At 38.6% G+C, this 22714-nt stretch overlaps 1 protein-coding gene across 1 annotated transcript in view; it reads right to left on the minus strand.

Moving 5' to 3' along the window:
• ST8SIA1 (ST8 alpha-N-acetyl-neuraminide alpha-2,8-sialyltransferase 1) overlaps positions 1–22714 on the minus strand; it is a 144686-nt gene that overhangs the window by 90558 nt on the left and 31414 nt on the right. The window contains exon 2 of the mRNA XM_043564227.1: positions 2922–3066. Within this exon, the coding sequence (XP_043420162.1) occupies positions 2922–3066 (145 nt within the window). The remainder of the gene's footprint in view (positions 1–2921; positions 3067–22714) is intronic.

The raw sequence follows: 22714 nt of genomic DNA on the forward strand, positions 1-22714 counted from the left end.
TAAAGGTAGGCGAAGGAATAATAACAATTATGATGGATAACACATATGAGCATTTAGGAGAAAAGTATAATATATAATTGAAATTAGCAGAGGGGAGCAGAGGTGGCTCAGTCAGTTAAGGGTCTGACTCTTGATTTTGGCTCAGGTCATGATCTCATGGTTTGTGAGTTCGAGCCCAGCATTGGGCTCTGCGCTGATGGTACAGAGCCTGCTTGGGACTCTCTCTCTTCCTCTTTCTCTCTCTCTCTCTCTCTCTCTCTCTCTCTCTCTCTCCCCCTCCCCTGCTTGTTCTCTCTCTCTTAAAATAAATAAACTTTTTAAAAAATTAGCATATTGATATAAAATTATACATCTGAGTTAGAGAGTGAGTGATTTGGCATTATTTTGCTGAAATTCAGGGAAAGAAGCAATGCTTCGTTCAACTGACAAATCGAGCTGAGCCCACTCAGCTGCATTTCTGCTTAACCAGCACACGCAACTTTCTTCCCACTGGAATATGAATGAAGCTTATCAATTAACTGGTAACTTAGCTTCCTGATAACAAAGTAGAACAATTTCACTAAGAAATAATAATGGAGTGAGGGCACAGGGATATACATCATCCTTTTTATTGATGCAAACTGATCTTCCAGGATTTCTATAAATTAGTAATTTGAGAATCTCAATAACTTAAAAAAAATCTTCTCGTTGAATTAGTTTAGCCCTTTGTAATGACTGTGCAAACACACAATGATGTAATGACGTCTGCTTCCTAAAAAAAAAAAAGCATTTTTCCTTATTATTCAGGGATGGTTTCTTGGTCTTGCAACCAGCATAAAGAGGCACAGAATTCATGTGCACACACTTTAAAAAGCAAATGTTTCCTGGTATCTTCCTGCTGCAATTGACAGATAAGATGGGAGGCTAGTTTGTATTTCTTTAATCATCTCCTTTCTTCTAATCTATTTGCTAGCACAAAGTTAGAAGTCAGTTGGGATGACTGAAAGCCCTCATGTATAAAAAGACTATTTTGGATTTCTTTTAAAATTTTTCTATTTGATGAGCTGTTAAAGAAGATTGCTTCCTTATCTTTTTCAATTCATGGCAAGCTGATATCAGGTTTTGTACATAAAGGATACTGTGGATTGGCTTCTTCACCCCTCTTCCATCTTTCTTCTAGCTTCTGGCTGAAGCTTGATTGTTTTAAAAACTGCCTCTCCTGGACTTTGTTGCAACTAATGTTCCAGATGCAAACTAATCTTACCCACTAGATGCACTTGAGGGATATTTGGAACGAGAAGATGAATCAGAACCCATCTTACTGTTTCTGTCACAGACAGTTGTGACCATGTTAATGGCAATGGCAGCAGCAGCTGGGACCTTCTAATCTCTAAACCACAGTTATGGTGGTAAATTCTTGAACTAAGTAATTCCAGGACCCACCTCTTGACTCCCACTTCTCCATTCTTCTGATGCTTTTTTTAGCACCTAATTTCCAATGAGAAATATCTTTCTGCTAAAAATAACTAGGAAGATTTCCATTCCCTGCCTTAAACCCTGACTAATGCAATTATATCTTTCATTTCGCAGTCTGAAGATGCAATGATATGAACCAGGACAACATTAACACCTAATGTTTACATGTGCTTTGTGGTTTCCAAGTACATGGACATGCATTATCTAAACTGATCCTGACCCCAACTCTGAGGTGTTAGGATAGGTACTGCTCTTCCCACTGTACAGATGAGAAAGCTGAGTCTCAGAAGAGTTGGGTGACTTAGCAGGGCCTTTAGGTAGTTAGAAATGGAGAAGAAATTCAATATCACATTTTACAACTCTTAGTCATTTCCTTTGACACTAAGAAGACTCCCAAGGGCAAATAAAGAAGAGAAAGAAAGCACATGGATGATGGCAATATATTCAACTTTCTATTTCCTACTTTAAAAAAACATTTAAAAAAACTTATCATTAGACACTAAAACCATTAAGTTAGACTAAAACACCTACAGATGAGCTAGCAGAGATGGGCTATTTCATAGAGAGTGTGTCTTTGGGTCTGGTAGAGCCTGTGCCTCAGCTTTATGGGATCCCTCCTTTGAAGACTCTTTGCTATTAATACAGACACATGAAAGTTTCAGCCCTGTTTTCCAATTCTCATGGTGAATTCCCTTTCTGCATAATCATCTGGCCAAACCAAGAATAGATTGAAGACTTGGGGGGGGGGGCAAGCTTCATTTCTTGATTTCTCCCTAATGGTGGTTTCACCTAAGAACCACCGCCCCCCTCCTCCAACTAGGGCTCCCTAGAAATAAAGATTTCTCTATTTTTCCCTTTCACTGATACATTTTAGTAAAGCATTTGATTGGAATGCTCAGGAAACAAAGAAGAAAAACCTTACATAAACAAGGCTTCATTTAGACCACTTCAAACGTGGTTGAATTCCTTCTCTCCATTTCCACCACCTCCACTTCAGAGCAGTGTCTGACCACAGGGTTAAGATCCAAGAGCTCTAAGAAGCAGACTCCTTCTGCTGGGGAGCATATGGTCCCCAGTCCCTGAGAATAATGCCAGTCCTAAGAAAACATTCCAATATTGCAAATCTTCAAGATCATTCCACAGCCAACCTCAAAACACTAGAATTCCACAATTCCTGACTTTGCTTCCTTCTCTGCTTGCTTTCTTCGGTCTCATATGACCCAAATCAGAAGGGCTAGGAAAACTATTACTCTGTAATAGCCTACTTCTGCCCTTCCATGAAAATGTTTTGTGATTTCTTCACCAAAAATGTGACAGCTATAAAGAAAAAACATTTATAATGAAGAAGAGAAGAAAGGGGCTGAAAAGAAGGAGATCCGATAAGTGAGGCAAACTCAACGATCTTTTCCCTATGATATCAAGACACACAGGAAACTATATTAAAAGGCAACAAACTCTATACTAACCTGGGGGAAGAGAGAATAAGTTGAATTGTCAATGGTGAATGAGTATAAAAACTCCCCATCATACCACATGCTCTTCCCCATGGGGGAATTCATTTTAGTCATAGCAAAGAGATGGGCGGGGTCACAGCAGTCTTCCATCTGTTTCCTAGGAGAGAAAACAGAGAGAGAAAAGAACAGCAGGTTCAGTGAGCGGCAGACTCATTCACTTGTCATTCCCACAGAGATGTGCAGCCTTACCTCGGTGCCAGCTCACAAAAGCATCTGTGTCTCCAGGGTGATTAGATTACTATTACTTCACTCTTCCAGCCATCAAAATGCATGACTGGAATATTTCAAAATACAAAAAAAAAAAAAAAAAAAGTTTAAGAAAGAAAATCCATTAGCTTTCAGATGCAGCTAAAATATGTCTGAAGGCAAAAATGATCATTGTAATTGCAGATTTGTTGACTGACTTAAACATCCAGGTCCAGAAAAGATCTGGATGGTCTTTTGGAGACTGTTGGGCTATGGATCTGGAGGAGAAATGCATCTTTATGGTGACTTGACATTCGGGGGATTGAGTTCAGCAACAAGGGACTCTACGTGTGCTATATGAAGTAGGGGATGCACACAGTGGCCCCAAAGAGGGTACACTCCCCAAAACTGGAGGCAAAATAAAAGAACAACCTCTGCAGGAAAAACCCTTCTAAATAGAAACAGAATGAGATGAAAGATGTGTTTCAAATGCTGGCAAAGCCACCTGTGTTCTAACCAGAAAATCTTGTTGGTCGTTTCAGCTCTTGTCTGGTCTGACAGCTTAGCAGTACTGGACACAGTGGAGCACTGTGGCCTTTGGGAAGGGATCCCTACTCCCTTAGCATCTGCAACACCAGGGTCTCCTGGGTCACCTCACTTTTCTGAGCTGGTTCACAGGCTGCTCCTCTGCTGGCCCCTCAGATGGAAGCCCTGTTACCACTCTACAAGCCAATATTTACTTCCCTCTGCTTAAAAACCTGACAGAAACCAACTCCGTTTACTCCCTGAGCTCTCAGGAGTAAAAGAGCTTATTCCCCAGCCCTACCTTTGGAAGGACCAGTAAAACAAACTGCTAACATAAACCACTTCTGAGTGGTGCTCCCACACAGACCTGCTTGCTCAAACATCTTTGGCCACCACCGTATAGAAGCTTACAGCTGAAAGGGGAAGGTAATGTGGAGTACTTGGGTTCAAATCCCGGCTCTGCCACGTACTTAGTCCGTAACTGGAGAACATCCTGGGATTCGCAACCGGCCTCAGAGATTGTTTCTGAGAATTCACTGAGAATGTCCCTGTGGCACACACAGTACAATTTCAATACATGTTGTTATTACACAGTCCCAACTTCATTGTAGAAATGAATACACAGAGTCGGTGTCCATGGCCGGCCTCCTCAGCCAGGGCCATGATGCTCTCCCTACCACATGGTGCTTTCTCCAGCACTCTGGTTGGCTTCCTCCTCACCAAGGTTTCCATAGAAAGGACAATGGAGAGGGGCTCAGGAACAAAGCCTTCATCTTAGCAAAGTTGCTAGAATTTGTCTCACGAGCTGTGCCTCTTTCCTTTCCTCCTCCATCATAATTAATTTTTATCAATGTTTCACCACCCAAAAGGTGGCCTGAATGGAGGCAGTCAAGTGCGTGGTGACTTGCCAGCATTTTGTCAAAAGAGCATCCTAGGCATTATATTCAGTCAACATAAACTAGACGGGTTAAGATTATTTTTGGAAATAAGGAGAATTATCATAGGCATAGCTCTAAACTTTGTGGGGTGAATAAACTAAACCTTTGAGTCTAGTGTTATATTGCCACTTTTAGTTTTTACAATAACCCTAAGAGATAATTAAGGAAACTACTATTATTACACTCAATTCATATCTGAGGAAATGGGATTATGGCCAGAACAGGACTTGCTCAGGTCACACCAGTAGTCCGAGTTAGACTTTTCCCTCTGTGTGCTGTCTGCTCAGAACCTTTTTGATTCACCTTTACTTTTCGCTGCCCTGAAGGAATACTTTGTAAACACCAGCCAACCACCTTCAATGTACCCAGTGTCTTTAGAGGTATTTTTCCACTTCATCCTCACAGTGAATGACCTTGAGCTAAATAGCCTTAAGACCCTTTTTTCAGGAATCTATCCTGGGTCACATAACTAGTGGAATGGTGGGGATGGTTTGCTCCCTGTTTTGTTTTGTTTTGTTTTGTTTTGTTTTAACGTCATATCTGGTACGTCCAACCAGACCATAGCTTTCCCCTCCAAACCAACTAAACTTGCCATTCAGTACAAAGTGCTACTGGAAATTCAGAGGAAAGATCAGCCACAGCCATATAATAACACCTCATTATATCTAGAACCTGGCAGTTTATATTTCCCTTTCACATTGGTTTCCTCTTTTCATCCTCAAAAACACCAAGACAGAGTTGATTACATTATCTTAAATTTCTAATGAAACTGAAGCTCAGGCCAAAAGACTTGTTCAAGTTCATCAGGTGAATAAATGTTTGCTTCATTGTTGATAAAACGTGTGTTAGATGGGCTCAAATTTACATCTCCTCCTACAGCATCACCATGGTCAGAGCAATCATACCTTCCGTGGGAGAACCAAATACTCAACAGAAAATGAAAGTGTCACAAGTGCACAAATATTTTTAAAAAGCCAAGAGCTATAGTAAATTTGTAATATTCATATTGCCATTTGCAATATGGGAGTGCTTTTCCTATCATGAACTTTCAGACTTTTCCCTTCATGCAGAAAGCCTCCCTATCTTCCTCCCTTGCCATGCCTGTCTCTGGAGGGTGGACAAAAAGCGATCAAAATGTGAAAGTGCATGCACTCTCCAGGCCTGAGAGGGTGCCACTAGCTCACCAGCTAACACTGGTTATAACAGCAGCTGCAGCAACAACAGTGGTAGAAACAGTAAGTACAACCAGCAATAGTAATAGTAGCCACAGTAGTAATGACTTTTACCGAGTTCTCACGTAACACTGTGCTGAGTGCTCGGGATATAAAACTGAATTAAAAATCAGACCCATCTTCAGAGAACATGCACAAGAGGTGGCAACCAACAAGCAAGTCACTACTTATGAAGGCAGGTGGGTGTAACTGGCACCACTACAGATGTGCACAGATGGCTGAGGCTGTTCAGAAGGAGGAGGACCTGGGGGCACCTGGGTGGCTCAGTCAGTTAAGCATCTGACTCTTGATTCCACTGCAGGTCATGATCTTGCAGTTCGTGAGTTCAATCCTCGTGTCAGGCTCTGTGCTAACAGCATGGAGCCTGCTTGGGATTCTCTCTCCTTTTCTCTCTCTGCCCCTCCTCTCTCTCTCTCTCTCTCTCTCTCTCTCTCTCTCTCTCTCTGTCTCTCTCTAAATAAACAACAAATAAATAAACATAAAAATTTTTAATAAAAAAAGAGGAGAGCGTGAAGTCACACTCAGAGTTCCAGAATGAATTTCCTGCCCTGGAGGAGCTGGCAGGAAGAAGAAGGAAGCAACTTGTCTGAGCAAGGGAGCTGCTATAGAGATATGAGACAGCAAGATGCATTCCTTCATCAGAGTATACAACACAAACATTAAGTCCACTACCTCTAAGAAATTGTTGACAGTTGAATATTGAATTTTACCTCCATCCAACCTGCAGGTGATCCTGGAAAGAAGACATACACCAGCTTTTAGAATTTTTAGCAAATTTGGTTCCCATCCCCTTTCTCATGTTTTGCATGGATGCTCCTTAGTATTTGCTTCTGTTTTGCCACAGACAATAAAGTCACAGGGACAAAAAAGCAAAGGTAAATCCATTTTTATGCTCAAGTTTAAATTTGCAGATTATTAAGTTTTGGTTGAGTGTAAGTTGAGTAGTGCAGCCAAAATTTAAATGCTTTTTATTATTCTAGCTCAAGCTTCAGCTGAGTTCATAGCAAATGATTCCAAGTTGCATCATGAAGGTAAATATGAAGCCCGGGAACCACCTGCTAAAAACTCACTCAGGTTCTCATGCCTCTTCATGAAAGCCATGCATATCAACTACACCAGGAAGACCACATTCACTTATTGTGTCTATCGAGCAGGAAGACTGCGGTTCTGGGGAAACTCAACAGAAGAATAAGGGTGAAAACCCACCCACTCAGTTAATAATGCCCAGTACCAAAATGAACCTTGCTGAAACTCTCTCAGATGCCACATTTAACACTTTAGTCACCAGAGATAAGAAGGCTGGGAAGCTGTCACTCCAATGACTGCCCCTACTAGGCCCCTTCCAAAGAGTGACTGCATTTGAGAAAGTAGGGATGAGAGTTCTACTACTGTTTCACTGTTTGGCTAAAATCTGCTGCTACACTTCAGCTTTATATTCAGCTAGCTATTCAAAGGCTGAATAGTCAAGTAGTCAAGCATCCAATTCAATGCCATTTCGGCATCCCTGAATGTGTGTGTGTGGCATCACCATCGTACCTAAACAGGGTATTGATGTGAGCAACACACACAGAAGTGTCATTAGAGTTTATTGTTTATAAATAAATATGCAATTTAAAATTCTGATAAGCAAAAGGTACAGCTGAGGGAATATAGTCAATGGTATAATAGCATACAATTGACAAGAGACGGTAGCTACACTTGTGGTGATCATACCATAACATACAGAGTTGCTGAATTGCCATGTTGTACACCCAAAACTAATGTAACATTGTATGTCAACTATACTGAAATAAAAAAATAAAAACAAGGGGCCCCTGGGTGGCTCAGTGAGTTAAGTGTCCAACTCTTGATTTCAGCTCATGTCATGATGTCACAATCATGAGATCAAGCTCCACTTCAGGGTCCAAGATGGGCATGGAGCCTACCTAAGATTCTCTCTTCCCTTCTCCCTCTGCTCTTCCCCCAGTCATGCTCTCTCCCCCTCTCTCTAAAAAAATAAAAATAAAAAATATATAGTAAATAAAATTCTGATGAGCAATTTAGTAGTAACCAGAGTGAAAATCTCTTTATTTGTTTTAAAAATTTTTTTAACATTTATTTATTTTTTGACAGACAGAGAGAGACAGAGCATGTAGAAGGGAGGGTCAGAGAGAGAGAGAGGGAGACACAGAATCCGAAGCAGGCTCCAGGCTCTGAGTTGTCAGCACAGAGCCTGATGCGGAGCTCAAACTCACAAACCATGAGATCATTACCGAGCCGAAGTCAGATGCTTAACCAAATGAGCCGCCCAGGCACCCCTCTTTATTTGCTTTAAAAGTTGAAATTCTATCAGTCAGGTGAAATTTAAATGTATCTTTATTGGGGCGCCTGGGTGGCGCAGTCGGTTGAGCGTCCGACTTCAGCCAGGTCACGATCTCGCGGTCCGTGAGTTCGAGCCCCGCGTCAGGCTCTGGGCTGATGGCTCAGAGCCTGGAGCCTGTTTCCGATTCTGTGTCTCCCTCTCTCTCTGCCCCTCCCCCGTTCATGCTCTGTCTCTCTCTGTCCCAAAAATAAATAAACGTTGAAAAAAAAAATTAAAAAAAAATGTATCTTTATTACTGTAAGAATAAAATGCTGTGATAATAAATTAATTGTGAAAGTTATTAATTTATGCACTTTGAAATTATGAAGGATTATTGACTACATAGGAGAGCAAACTGTCAGTGAAAGGATATGTTAAGAGAAAGTATGTTTGGAAGATAACTTCATGAAAAATACTATACCATTTTTCAGCCAACAAATATTGATGAAATTTTAAATAATAATGTAATGCAGAGTAACAGTTGAGATTACATGATAATTCAAATCTTTGTAGAATAGTTGATGTGCTAACATTCAAAATATTAAACTAATCTTTAAGAGCTACATGTAATTTTCAGTTAATTCCACTTCAAAAATGAATTATTCAAGAAAAAAATCCTAGTTGGGAACTCTTTGTATCTTATTATGAGGTATTAAATGTCAAATCTGCCCCTATAAAATTCCATGAGAAAGAAAAAGTCCAAACTAACATCATGAGAAATCATCATGACCCAGTCATGACAGAGAATTCTTCACATCCCTCTTACCATTTTCTTCTATTACATATAAATACATAACACTATTTATATGTTATATGTTTAAAGTTTTGATTGTCTGTCTCCCCAAGTCCCAGAATGTAAACTCCATGGGGGAGGTGGGGGAGACTATCATCTTCATGATGTTGTATCCCCATCTCCTGAAATGATGGCTAATACACTGAAAAGATGCTTAATAAATGTTGATTGAATGAATAAAAAAAAGTAGGGAGAGAAGAAGAAAATGTTAGAGAAACTAGAGAATCTCAATGCACGTTCTGTTCTCACTAGCCAAAATTCAAATTGAAATCAATTCCTTATGGTTTTAGTTTATGGAGACCAAAAAAACAAAAGCTTGTCAGAATAATTGCTATAGACTGGTAAACATTTCTCAATAATAACAGGTCCAATATTTCTGAGATGTGCTGAGTGGTGAATCCCAAGTTCCTTACACTGTGCACTAAATGTTAGTCTGATTAAATTAAGTGTCCCTTTAGGATTGCTGACCTGCCACACAGGAACCACAAGAGCAGCACACCAGTTGATGGTGCTGATAAATTCTGTTTTCCTTCATGATAGTGTCGAACTTTCAAAATTTGACTTTTAAAATATTTGATAAGGTTTCCGATTTAATCTTGTCTTCAGAAAGTGCCTTCTGTTCTAGTGCTATTTGATTTCAGCCAATTATTGATTTTAACATCTGGCTTTTGGCCAAAAATGTATCCAATGCATTTTCTCCAGACAGCTAAATCAATAGTCCTTATTGTAAACTGTCCTGATTCGGGTTCCTAAAATTCCTTTTAGACTATTATATGTTAACTCTTGGCGTTAGTGTCACAGAGCCTCAGATTCTTGGTTGAATATGTGCTCAAGTTCCACATCAGAGGATGGTTTTGAAATTGAGATTATAGGGGCAGCTGGGTGGCTCAGTTGATTAAGCAACCGACTCTTCATTTTGGTATATCAAGCTCATGATCTCAAGGTCGTGAGATCGAGCCCCACATTGGGCTCTGCACTGGGTGTGGAGCCAGCTTAAAATGTTCTTGCTCCCTCTCCTTCTGTTCCTCCCCTGCTCACACTCTCTCCTCTCTCTCTCTCAAAAACAAAAATTGAGATTATATACATTTTTGTGTGTATATATATATATATGTCATATACTTAAATGTATATAGCACTTAGCACATTTCATGGTTTCAATAAGTATTCATTTTATTATCCTTCATAGTTAGGAACCATAATACTCAGCTTGCCTCACACAATCCTAGGTTGATTGTTTTCCAGATATAATTATTTATGGTTACCTCCCTTCCATTCCTAAGCATGTCCATATTTGGATGATAAGTTATATGTTCACTCTATTAAGACTAGAAGCTAGGGGTGCCTGGGTGGCTCAGTCGGTTAAGTGTCCAACTTCGGCTCAGGTCATGATCTCTCACAGTTCGTGGATCTGAGCCTCATGTCAGGCTCTGTGCTGACAGCTCAGAGCCTGGAGCCTGATTCAGATTCTGTGTCTCCCTCTCTCTCTGCCTCTCCTCCACTTGTGCTCTCTCTCTCCCTCTCTCTCTCTCTCAAAAATAAACATTAAAAAAAAATTTTTTTTAAGTCTAGAAGCTAAACAGCATCAAATAAAAACAGAGCTTTTCTTTAAGTGAAAAATCTGGTGACCTACAGAAATCTGGTATTCTAAGTAAGTAAATGGCAGATTTCACAACGATTATGGAAAGGAGCGTTTGAGCCATCATAAAACTATCCCCCACCCCCCAAATTAAAGGAATCTTTGTCTTAAATTATCTGTTTTGAACCAAATTTAAAAGTCAGGAGTCACTGTGACGGAAGGGTCCAGGACACGGAACAAGAACCTGTAGCAGTCAGTTGCTCTGAAGTGGACAAGCAGCAGAGCCTTGCCCACATCAGGAGGGGGTTAGCAAGTGTGGACAGCCCCCTCTCTGGGACAAAGGCATGTTCACAGCATGGTCCCTGCAACAGCTGTTATCATTGACCTAAGAGATTCAAAAAACACACTCGATATATGGTAGAGATTTGTATTCATCTTATTTTTCTGTAAAAATTGTCTTGAATGGTGTGGAGGAGAAATACTTTCATTAGGTTATTGCTTAAAATAATGTTTTCTACCGATATAATAAAAAGTCTCTTCAAAGACCAATCTTGTAGATAATTTGCCAGGGTGACAAAAACAGAAAAACAGCTCTTGTGTACCACTTAAGACAGCAAATAATCTTTTATTTAGCAGCATTTTATTCTTCACATTTGAAATGACTGCGTAATAAAAGAAAAGTGTTCCAAAGAAAGTCAGATTACTGCCATGTGTAATTTGCATTTCTCTAAAACAGGAAGAGCACACTTAAAGGAAGAACTTTTAAAACAAGTATTTCAAAGATGATCTGGTTTTCCCTAATATGTTTGTTTTGTAATGTACTTAACATGTACACATCATTATTTGAATTAAAAAAACATCAATTTTTTCCAGGAAGATTTCAATAAATGCTTTTCGTCAGTCTTCCTACTTATGCTTACTTGTCTATATAGCTAGAAAGATTCTAATATATTTTGAGAATCATCTGTTTGCTGCTTACTGAAGTAACTGGGCTCCTTTGGATAGCAGGAGCTATCCAAATATCAACAATATCCAATATCAACAAATATTTACTGAGTACTTTCTATGTGTCCAGTGTTATTCTAGGCACTAAGGACAGATTGGGGAGTGAGGACAGGGAATACCTTGCCCTCTCAAATTCTAATGAAGAAGTCAGACAAACAAGATAAAATATGTCTTATCAACAGGAGGCTGAGTAAGTCCTCACTAGGTGACAACTGAGTAAAGACCAGAAGGAGGTGAGGATGTAAACCATGTGGATATGTGGGGAAAGAGCATTCAGGTAGAGCCAACAGCAAGTACAAAGGTCTGCAGGCAGGAGTACCTGGTATATTCAAACAACATGGAAGAAACCAGTGAAGCTGGAAGAAAGCATGGGGCTGACATGTCAGGGGGAGGGGATCATGTAAGGTTGTATCTCTGTGGTTTTTACCCTCACCACCAACCTTCTTGTGGCACTGAGCACAGATCCTTGAGAATAAATCGATTCCAAAACCATACAAAGACTTTTGGATTTTACTGAAGTTGTCATGGAGGGGGCAGCGTCACCACACCACAGAAACTTCATATGTTTTCCAGTGGATGCCTGTCTCTCCCCAGACACAATCCTATCCCTCCCTCTCACCATGTCCCAGCCACCCTCTCTCCATCACATCTCTCTCTTACCCAGAGCAATTTCACCTGTGGGCTCTTCAGTTTTCACTCCCCTCTAATCATTATACATTATACACTACACAAACCATTATACATACCCTTTTCAGATATTTTTCCTCTTTTGAAAAATGTAGAGATTTGAAAGACAAAGATATTTTCTTGTTATATATGTTTAATCTTTTTTTTTCAACGTTTATTTATTTTTGGGACAGAGAGAGACAGAGCATGAACGGGGGAGGGGCAGAGAGAGAGGGAGACACAGAATCGGAAACAGGCTCCAGGCTCTGAGCCATCAGCCCAGAGCCTGACGAGGGGCTCGAACTCACGGACCGCGAGATCGTGACCTGGCTTAAGTTGGACGCTTAACCGACTGCGCCACCCAGGCGCCCTATATATGTTTAATCTTTATGAATAAAATTATTTCTCTTTTACTCTATTAACAGGATCACAGCAAAATAGCTAAGTGAATATGCACCAAATTTGGATGGTATGTTTTCAGTGGCCTGAAGTCTAAAAGGAGAAATAATAATGATTCACTTTTGGGGGGCTGGGAAGGAGCATAGGAAGGGACAGGTGTGTGTCCACTCAGGATGGTAGCTGGGCAGTTGTCCAGAAGAACACAGGGTTCTGAAAATGAGGTTCAGATCAGAGATGCCAGTCCACACATAAACCTCTATACTCACTGAGTTTTAAACTTGCGCAAGGAGCAAATGCCCCAAATTACAGATTAAACTGATTTATAATTGGTCTGTATCTCTAATGTACAGGTTTACACAGCAGGGTGGAATGCAGCAGGGATTTCTTTATGTAATCATGGTCAATGGTGCTCCTCAACTGCACTAGGAAGCCAGACATTATGTATTAAATGTAAGAACTCTATTCAGAAACATCTTTTCTTGTTCTAATGACACCTAAGTCATTATTTCTGTGAAAGATGAGCAGACGTTATTGGAAGGCAAAGCAAATGAAAAGGAAACACAGGCAACAGAAACTGCTTATAAGTTTACCAAATTATACAGAGTTTTCTAAACTTGGGAACGAAATCAACAAATGTTAAGATAACCAGGGGAACAGTAAACTCTAGAGGGTGAAGTTCAGGAGTCAAGGTCCCTGAATTCACCTCAGCTCTGCTTGCCTACTAGATGCAGGACTGGAGCATTTGTCCTGAAATTTTTCTAGACTGTAATTGTCTCTTTTTATGACTTATGGCACACACTTCTGTTATTTCTCTGAGTAACTGTGCCAGTATTTGAACAGATTCAAATTTATTTTCTGAGAAAAATTCTGGCTTTGTGCTATGACCCATTTCCACAGGATGGAAGTTTGTGTAACAACACAAGCCAGGGATTCTCAATTTTCTTAACAGAATATTAACGGTGCCACCTCCTTCTCTAAAACATATGGGTCTTACTTTGCTCAGCACAGAATATAACCATTTCAGGTTGTCAACAACCTTTGACTGTCATCTAGTTCCCATCAACTATGCTGTAAAAAGAATGAGTATTTAGGAGAGATGAAAGGATATGTTTGTTAACTGATTTTCTACAAGGAGCTAGATTCTTTATATTCTTTCTCTATATCAAGTCAAGTGATGAGAAAGTCAGTTATTCGCATTACATAAAGTAACTATTTTCAAATATCCTATAACCTTTCATAAATGAGGACAAAGAGATTTTCCAGATCAAACGTTGTCTCCTCACCACCAGCATATTGTGAAAACAATCAGGCAGGCATTTTCATCGCATCCATCCATTACTCCTCACCTTGTTGCTATGTTCACTACATTTGTATTTAGTTTTCTATTGTTTTGTGAATATCATTGACCCCCATCAGGACAGAAAAGTACAGAGGTATTGAGAGAGGTGACAGCAACAATTCAGGAGAAGCGTAGGCTTGGAAATGGAAACAAAAGTAGAGATGATTTTTTAAAACTGAAAGCAATGAGAGAATAAAGGATATTACAAGTATAGATGAGATGAGTCATTTGACAAAGAGCGAATAAAGAAAGAAACAACAATTGGCAAAAGAGAAAGAAAATAATAGATGAAATGGAATTTTTTTTAGTTTGTGGATAAAGGATAAGCAGGGGCTGAAAAGTAGAGACCAAATAAACCTACTATGATATATTCAGGGCTTAGGGGTTAACAAGAGTGCATCCAACTGGCAAAGTCAGAAATGTGTGACTCAATGCCAAAGAAGAAGCACAGATGCCAAATGTCTACTAACCCCATGATAGTTTAGGGTAATAGTAAGGCATTCTGAAAAAAATTTAAAGGAGATGTTCAACTGCTGCTGATTAAAATGTGCCACAAGCCAGGGATGCTTGCCTTCGTTCAAGACCACTCTGAACCTACCCATTAGAGGGTACCAGGGCAAGTGTTTAGGGATGACCTACTAAGGACTCCTTCACAATGTCTGAGGAGATCATGAAGGAAAGTGCTTGGGGCCTCAAAATCCTTCAGTGAATACAAATTTCTCCAATACATTTGGAGAAAATGTACTGAATTGGCTATAAAACAAAAAGCAGAGGGACAGACCAACACTGTATTTGGTAGAAATGTACTGGGGAACAAAGGGTTAAAAACTGGTCATTTTGGACTTAAAAACACTTTTGGAACTGTAATCCATGTGAAAATTGAGACATCTCTCACTTAATTAACCATTCTGCAGAAATACCTTCACCAAGTTACATTACAAAGTTATGCTTTTTTTCGAGGGTCAATATAAGAAAGAGCTACATCAAGAATAACATTTGATTTTCTGTAAAAGTGAAGTTGAAGATAACGTCTATTATGTTCCTATGATCTTGTTCATCTACATAACTTCTTCCTTGAATTTAGTGTCAGGAAGATTTTTTTTCTAATTACATAAAAATGTATGCTTCCAGGGGTGCGTGGGTGGCTCAGTCAGTTGAGCATCTGACTCTTGATTTCAGCTCAGGTCATGATCTCGTGGTTCCAGAGTTCGAGCCCCACACTGGGCTCTGCTCTGACAGTGCAGGGCTTGCTTAGGATTCTCTCTCTCTCCCTCTCTCTCTCTCTCTCAATCAAATAAATAATAAAATTAAAATTAAAGTAAATTGGGGGCGCCTGGATGGTTCAGTTGGTTAAACGTCCGACTTCAGCTCGGGTCATGATCTTGCAGTTTGTGAGTTTGAGCCCCACGTCGGACTCTGTGATGACCGCTCAGAGTCTGGAGCCTGCTTCAGATTCTTTGTCTCCCTCTCTCTCTGCCCCTCCCCAGCTTGTGCTCTGTCTCTCTCTCTCTGTCAAAAATAAATAAACATTAAAAAAATTTTTTAAATGTATGCTTCCGCTTACCAAAGAATGAGAGTTATTTTGACCCATTAAGAGGTACTTTGGTCTGAATCATCAGAATGTTCAGTTTTAAGACAATCTCAGCCTGAACTCCATGGACTGTCAACCTTCTCCTCTTTATAAATGGTTACTTTTAAAATTTTAGTGTATCTTTTTTTTATTTTAGAAATTTATAACTTAATTTAAAATGTTATTTTAGAAATTTTCAAAAACACAAATTAGAAAAATAGGCAAAAATAAATATAACAGATAATTCCTCCACACAGAGGTAACCAGTGTTAACAGATTGTTTTTTGTGCATTTTTCCTATGAATTAATTCAACTATTTCCTTAGTAAATATTCAACAAATATTTATTGAGTACCTAGTATATGTCAGATACAATCCCAGAAACCCAAGATACTAAACAAGATACAGCAGTAAACAAGATGGGTTCAGTGCTCACCCTCTTAAAGTGGGAATTTAATCTATTTATAGTTTAGTGATGCTACAAACAACTCTGTGGTAAATATTCTCATGCTTAGATTTGTGGACACACCCACAATTGTTTTCCTGGGATAAATTTTTTAAAGTATTTCCTGAATTAAAGGGTATATACTAATAGCATTCTCTTGCTCAAAAAAGATGTTACACACCATCTTTTTAAAAATCTTTATTTTTAGCAAAGCAAAGTATGTACAGAGTTTAAAGTACTCTAAGGCAACAAAAACAAGAGTTCTCTTTCATATTCCCCACCCCCATATCTAGACCAAAAAGGCTATAGTTTTCATATTTTGATTATTCAAATACTATTTTTATTTTCCAATTTTTTATACTATCATATGGCTTACTACTAGGGAAGATGAAGATATCACTTTCTAATCCTACCCCAAATGGACATACGGAGACTTTTCTTCACCCCACATTCCTTACAGAATTACATAAAAATTTTCAGTTAAAGCAGTATTATTATAGCATTATGAATCTCTAAGTATAATTTAAGAGCTGAGTCCTGCAGTATACGATCACTCAATTTTCTTTCTTGCAGGCTTTTTAAAATTTGCTCTTCCTGGAGTTAGTGATTGCCTAACTTTTTTCATTTGCTTCATGTATCATGTACCTTCCAATAATTCCCCTTCTAATTCTTCAAAGAACTATAACATTTTCTCAGCGTGGTCAAATAGATCAGGAAATCAATCTGTTCCATTTTTTTTCTTGGAAACATCTCTTCCAGAGCCTTGTGCCATTTCCTCTCCAGCATGGATAAACACTGGTCATCTTGGGAATTGCATTCACCTCTTCTCTGCCTTCTATTACCCAGTTTCCTTTATCCATTTTTTCCCTTTGTTGTTACTTCCTCATTGTAGTGTAGCATATACTCTCTTTCCCTCTTGAGAGAATGTGAAAGCAAAATACATTTTATGAGCCTTTGAATATTGAAAACAATTCTTAGTTTGGCTGGGTACAAAATCATAGTTCAGAAATAATTTTTTTTTCAGATTTGAAGGTGTTACCCATTGTTTGCTAGCTTCCACTATTTTAGTTGAGAAATCTAGTATCATTCATATCTAATCATTTTATTGTAATCATTTCTCGTCTTTGAAAGATTTTAAGACCTTAAATGAGGGATTCTGAAATTTCACAATGATATGCATTTAGATAGGTCTTTTTGCATTTATTTTGCCGGACACTTGGTGGTCCCTTGCAACCACAAATAGATCCTTCAGTTCTGGAAACAGCCTTCTGTTATTTCTTTAATAACGTCTACCCTCCCTTTCTTTTATATTTCTCTTCCTGGAATTCCTATTATTCAGACTTCTCATCTTTTTTTTTTTCCATTTTTCACTTCCTTATTTTTCTTTTCTACTTTTGGGGGAACGATTTCCTAAACACTGTATTACAAATTCATCTACTGATCTTTTAATCACCACATTTTTAATATAAAAAAGTTTTTTTATCTTCAAAAAGTTTTATTTCATAGCTTTTTAATCTTTGTAAATGCAATGTATTTTTTTGTGGGAGTCAAAGCTAGAACATTTGCTATGTGTTATTTGCTTCCTGCAATCATCTTTTGGTGTATGTTTTTTCTATTGGTTCATTTTGCTCTCTTTCATGTTAGAGGCTTTCTAGAAATATATACAGATCCATAGCTGCCTGGTTACATTTAAGAATGAGGTACATTCAACTGAATGAAAGTTCTTTATACTTGGGTAGTGATTACCAACTGCTAGGCCTCATCAGTGTGTGATCCACCTGCGACCTAGACACTTCATGGGAGGAACCCCAAATGTCAGTATCCAGCTTTTTCTGTTTCCCTAGAGAGGAACTTGCCAATTTCTTGTTTAGGTGTAAGCTGAGGTGATAACATTCTGGGAGCTAAGTGAAAAGGTACAGCTGAGATCTCACTCTTCGTAACACAACCTTTCTCTTAATTCCCTTGTTTTCATCCAATGTCCCAAGTCCAGAGTCTCTGTTTCATCCCCAGTCTTCTCACAGATGGGCAAGGGCAACTTCTTGTGTTTGGGGTTAAAAGGAGATCTGGAACACTTCCAACCAATCCTCCCATTTTTAGTGTCATCAGCACTCACCTGTAATTGCTGAGTCTTTCGGGAATTCTGCAACATGAACTGGCTTCCTTCTTGCTGGCTTCCCCAGCTGCAGGCACTCAAGTTTTAGATTTCAGCACTCTCCTGGTCAGATATCACTGAGACATCTGCTTTTCATCTCCTAAAATTTTGTTGATGTCTTTTCTCTGCTATTGTCTTCTCTTCCACTCTCTTCATTTTTACAAGCTTATTCTTATTTATAGTCCTCTCTTACAATTTTATTAGTTTTTCAAGAGGGGTCAGGAAATCAGAAGCCAGGCAGTATTATCCTTTTTTTTTCAAATTTAACTTCTTTTTTTTTTAAACATTCTTTTTTTTTCAACGTTTATTTATTTTTGGGACAGAGAGAGACAGAGCATGAACGGGGGAGGGGCAGAGAGAGAGGGAGACACAGAATCAGAAACAGGCTCCAGGCTCTGAGCCATCAGCCCAGAGCCTGACGAGGGGCTGGAACTCACGGACCGCGAGATCGTGACCTGGCTGAAGTCGGACGCTTAACCGACTGCGCCACCCAGGCGCCCCTAAATTTAACTTCTTTAACTGATTGCTTGATAATGTTTTCTGATTTTAAAACATACGTGTACTACCAAGAGTCATTGTGATGATGGTTGCTTTAAAGAATGGAAATGGAGAATTAGGGTATGTGGGGACTTTTATTTTCATCTTATTTTTTCATCTTATGTATTTCTATAACTTTTTAGTGCTGTGAACTTATTTTACTTTATCATTTTAAATCTGATATTTAAGAGCTATTAAAAATAAAAAGTAATAGATACTTGGTATAGAAAATCTGAAAAATATTAAAAAGCATAAAGATGAAATTAAAACTTAACAAAAAATAAAACCACATAGAGAAAAATGTAATTAATGTGATTTTTCTCCTTGTGATCTTGATGTTATATTCTCAGGATTTCTTCAAAATTTATATACATTAAAATTATCCCTCCTTTCCACCACCTTTGAGTCTCCTTTTTCTTCTCTTTTACTGAGGTATAATTACATACAATATTATATTAGTTTCAGTTGTATAACAGAGTAATTCGACATTCGTATACACTGTGAAATGATCAACATAGTAAGTCTAGTTACCATCTGTCAGCATACAAAGTTAATACGAGATTATTGACCATATTCCCCATGCTGTACATTATAGCCCCATGGCTTATTATTTTGTATCTGTAAATTTGGACTTCTTTTTCTTTAATTTTTTTAACATTTATTTATTATTGAGAGACAGAGACAGAACATGAGCATGGGAAGGGCAGAGAGAGGAGGAGACACAGAATCCGCAGCAGGCTCCAGGCTCTGAGCTGTTAGCACAGAGCCAAACGTGGGGCTCAAACTCACAAACCATGAGATCATGACCTGAGCTGAAGTCGGACACTTAACCAACTGAGCCACCCAGGCATCCCTGTAAATTCAGACCTCTTGATCCCCTTCACCCATTTTGCCCTCCCACCTCCAACCACCCTACATTTTAGCAACCACCAATCTGTTCTCTGCATCTACAAGTCTGGGTTTTGTTTTGTTTTGTTTGTTTGTTTTGGTTCTTTATTTCTATATATAAGTGGAATCATGCAGTATTTATTTTTCTCTATCTGACATGTCACTTAGCATATACCCTCAAGGTCTATCCATGTTGTCACAAATGGAAAGATATCATTTTTTTTTATGTCTGAGTTTTATTCTGTCATAAATATATACCATATCTTATTTATCCACTCATCCATCAATGGACACAGGTTATTTCCATATCTTGGCTGTTGTGAAATTGCTGCAATGAACAAAGGAGTGCATATACCTTTTTGAATTAGTGTTTTCATTTCTTCTGATAGACACCCAGTAGGGAAACTGCTAGATCATAGTATGGTTCTACTTTTAACTTTCTGAGGAAGCTCCAGACTGTTTTCCACAGTGGCTGTACCAATTTACATTCCATTAACAGTGCATGAAGGTTCTCTTTTCTCTACATCTTCACCAACACTTGTTATTTCTTGTCTTGTTGACAATAGCCGTTCTGACAAGTGTAAGGTGATATCTCATTACTGTTTGATTAGCATTTCCCTGATGATTACTGATGTTGAACATCTTTTCAAGGGCCTGTTAGCCATCTGTGTGTATTCTTTGGAAAAATGTATATTCAGGTTCTCTGCCCTTTTTTTCATCAGTTTTTTCTTTACTGAGTTGTATGCATTCTTAATATATTTTGGATATTAACCACTTGTTGGATATGTGATTTGCAAATATCTTCTCCTATTCAGTAGACTGCCTTTTCATTTTCTTGATGGTTTCCTTCACTGTGCAGAAGCTTTTTAGTTTGATGTAGTTCTTTTTTTTTTTTTTTTTTTAATTTTTTTTTTCAACGTTTATTTATTTTTGGGACAGAGAGAGACAGAGCATGAATGGGGGAGGGGCAGAGAGAGAGGGAGACACAGAATCGGAAACAGGCTCCAGGCTCTGAGCCATCAGCCCAGAGCCTGACGCGGGGCTCGAACTCACGGAGTGCGAGATCGTGACCTGGCTGAAGTCGGACGCTTAACCGACTGCGCCACCCAGGCGCCCCAGTTTGATGTAGTTCTATTTGCTTATTTTTGCTTTCGTTTCCCTTGCCTTTGGAGTCAGATCCAAAAAGCACTACTAAGACTGATGTCAAGGAGCTCACTGCCTACGGTTTTTGGGTAAGAATTTTATTGTTTCAGGTCTTATATTCAAATTTTTAATCCATTTCAAGTTAATTTTTGTGTGTGGTGCAAGACAGTAGTCCAGTTTCATTCTTTTGCATGTAGCTGTTCAGTTTTTCCAGCACCATTTATTGGAGAGATTGTCCTTTCCCCATTGTATAATTCTTGCCTCCTTTGTCTTAAATTACTTGAACAAAAATGTGTGGTTTATTTCTGAGTTCTCTATTCTGTTCCATTGATTTATGTGTCTCTTTTTATGCTAATATCAGAGCTGTGTAATATAGTTTGAAACCAGGGAGCATGATACTTTTGGTTTTGTTCTTCTTTCTCAAGATTGTCTTGGCTGTTCAGAGTCTTTAGTGGTTCCATGTAAATTTCAGAATTCTTTGTTCCACTTCTGTGAAAAAAAAATGCCACTGGAATGTTGATAGGGATTGCACTGAAACTGTAGCTTGCTTTGAATAATATGGACATTTTAATAATAGTAACTCTTACAATGCATTAGCATGAAATATATTTTCATTTAGATGTGTGTCTTCTACTTCCTTCATCACGTCTTATAGTTTTCAATACACAGTTCTTTCACTTCCTTGGTTAAATTTTATTCTTAGGTATTTTTTTTTTTAATTAAAATTTTTTTTTCCAACGTTTATTTATTTTGGGGACAGAGAGACAGAGCATGAACGGGGGAGGGGCAGAGAGAGAGGGAGACACAGAATCGGAAACAGACTCCAGGCTCTGAGCCATCAGCCCAGAGCCTGACGCGGGGCTCGAACTCACAGACCGCGAGATCGTGACCTGGCTGAAGTCGGACGCTTAACCGACTGTGCCACCCAGGCGCCCCATATTCTTAGGTGTTTTATTCTTTTTTAAGTTATTGTAAATGGATTTGTTTCCTTTATTTCTCTTTCTGATAGTTCATTATTTGTGTACACAAATACAACAGACTTTCGTATGGTAATCTTTTATCCTGACTTTCATTTATTAGCTCTAACAGTTTTTCATGAAGTCTTTAGGGTTCTCTGTATATAGTATAATGTCATCTGCAAATAGTGACAGTTTTACTTCCTCTCAAAATTGGATGCTGTTTTCTTTTCTTTTCCTTTTTTTTTTTTTTTTTTTGGTTGACTTTTCCTTTTCTTGCCTAATTGCTGCGGCTAGGACTTCCAATACTATGTTGAATATAAGTGGCAAACATGGGCATCCTTGTCTGTTTCTGATCTTAGAAAATCTTTTGGCTTTTCACCATTGAGTATGATGCTAGCTGTGGGTGTGTTAACATTTCTTTTAAGGTTGGTTTATGAACCAAAGCAGTTATGAACGACTTCAGCTTTTACCTGTCTGAAAAACTTTATTTCTCCTTAAATTCTGAATAATAATATAGCTGGGTAGAGTATTCTTGGTTAGAAGGTTTTTTTTCCTTTCAGCACTTTGAATATGTCATGCCACTCCCTTCTAGCCTGCAAAATTTCTGCTAAATAATGTGCTGATAGCCTTATGGAGTTCCCCTTATAAGTAACAACTTATTTTTCTCTTGCTGTTTTTAAGATTCTCTATCTTTAATGTCTGACACATTAATTATAATGTGTCTTGATATGGATCTCTTTGAGTTCATCTTATTTGGAATTCTCTGGTATTCCTGGGCCTACACATCTGTTTCCTTTCTTAGATTAGAGATGTTTTCATCCATTGTTTCTTCAGATAAGTTTTCTCCTCTTTCTCTTTCTTCTCCTTCAGAGACCCCTATAATGTGAATGTTATTCCACTTGATATTATCCCAGAGGTCCCTTAAGTTAGCTTCATTTTTTAAAATTCTTTTTCTTTTTGCTGCTCTCTCTGGATAAGTTCCATTGCTTTGTCTTCTAGCTAACTTATCCATTCTTCTTGTCCAGTCTGCCATTGAACCCTCTGAGTGTTTT

The sequence above is a fragment of the Prionailurus bengalensis genome, chromosome B4, assembly GCF_016509475.1.
Source record: "Prionailurus bengalensis isolate Pbe53 chromosome B4, Fcat_Pben_1.1_paternal_pri, whole genome shotgun sequence".
In the NCBI taxonomy this organism is placed as follows: Eukaryota; Metazoa; Chordata; class Mammalia; order Carnivora; family Felidae; genus Prionailurus; species Prionailurus bengalensis.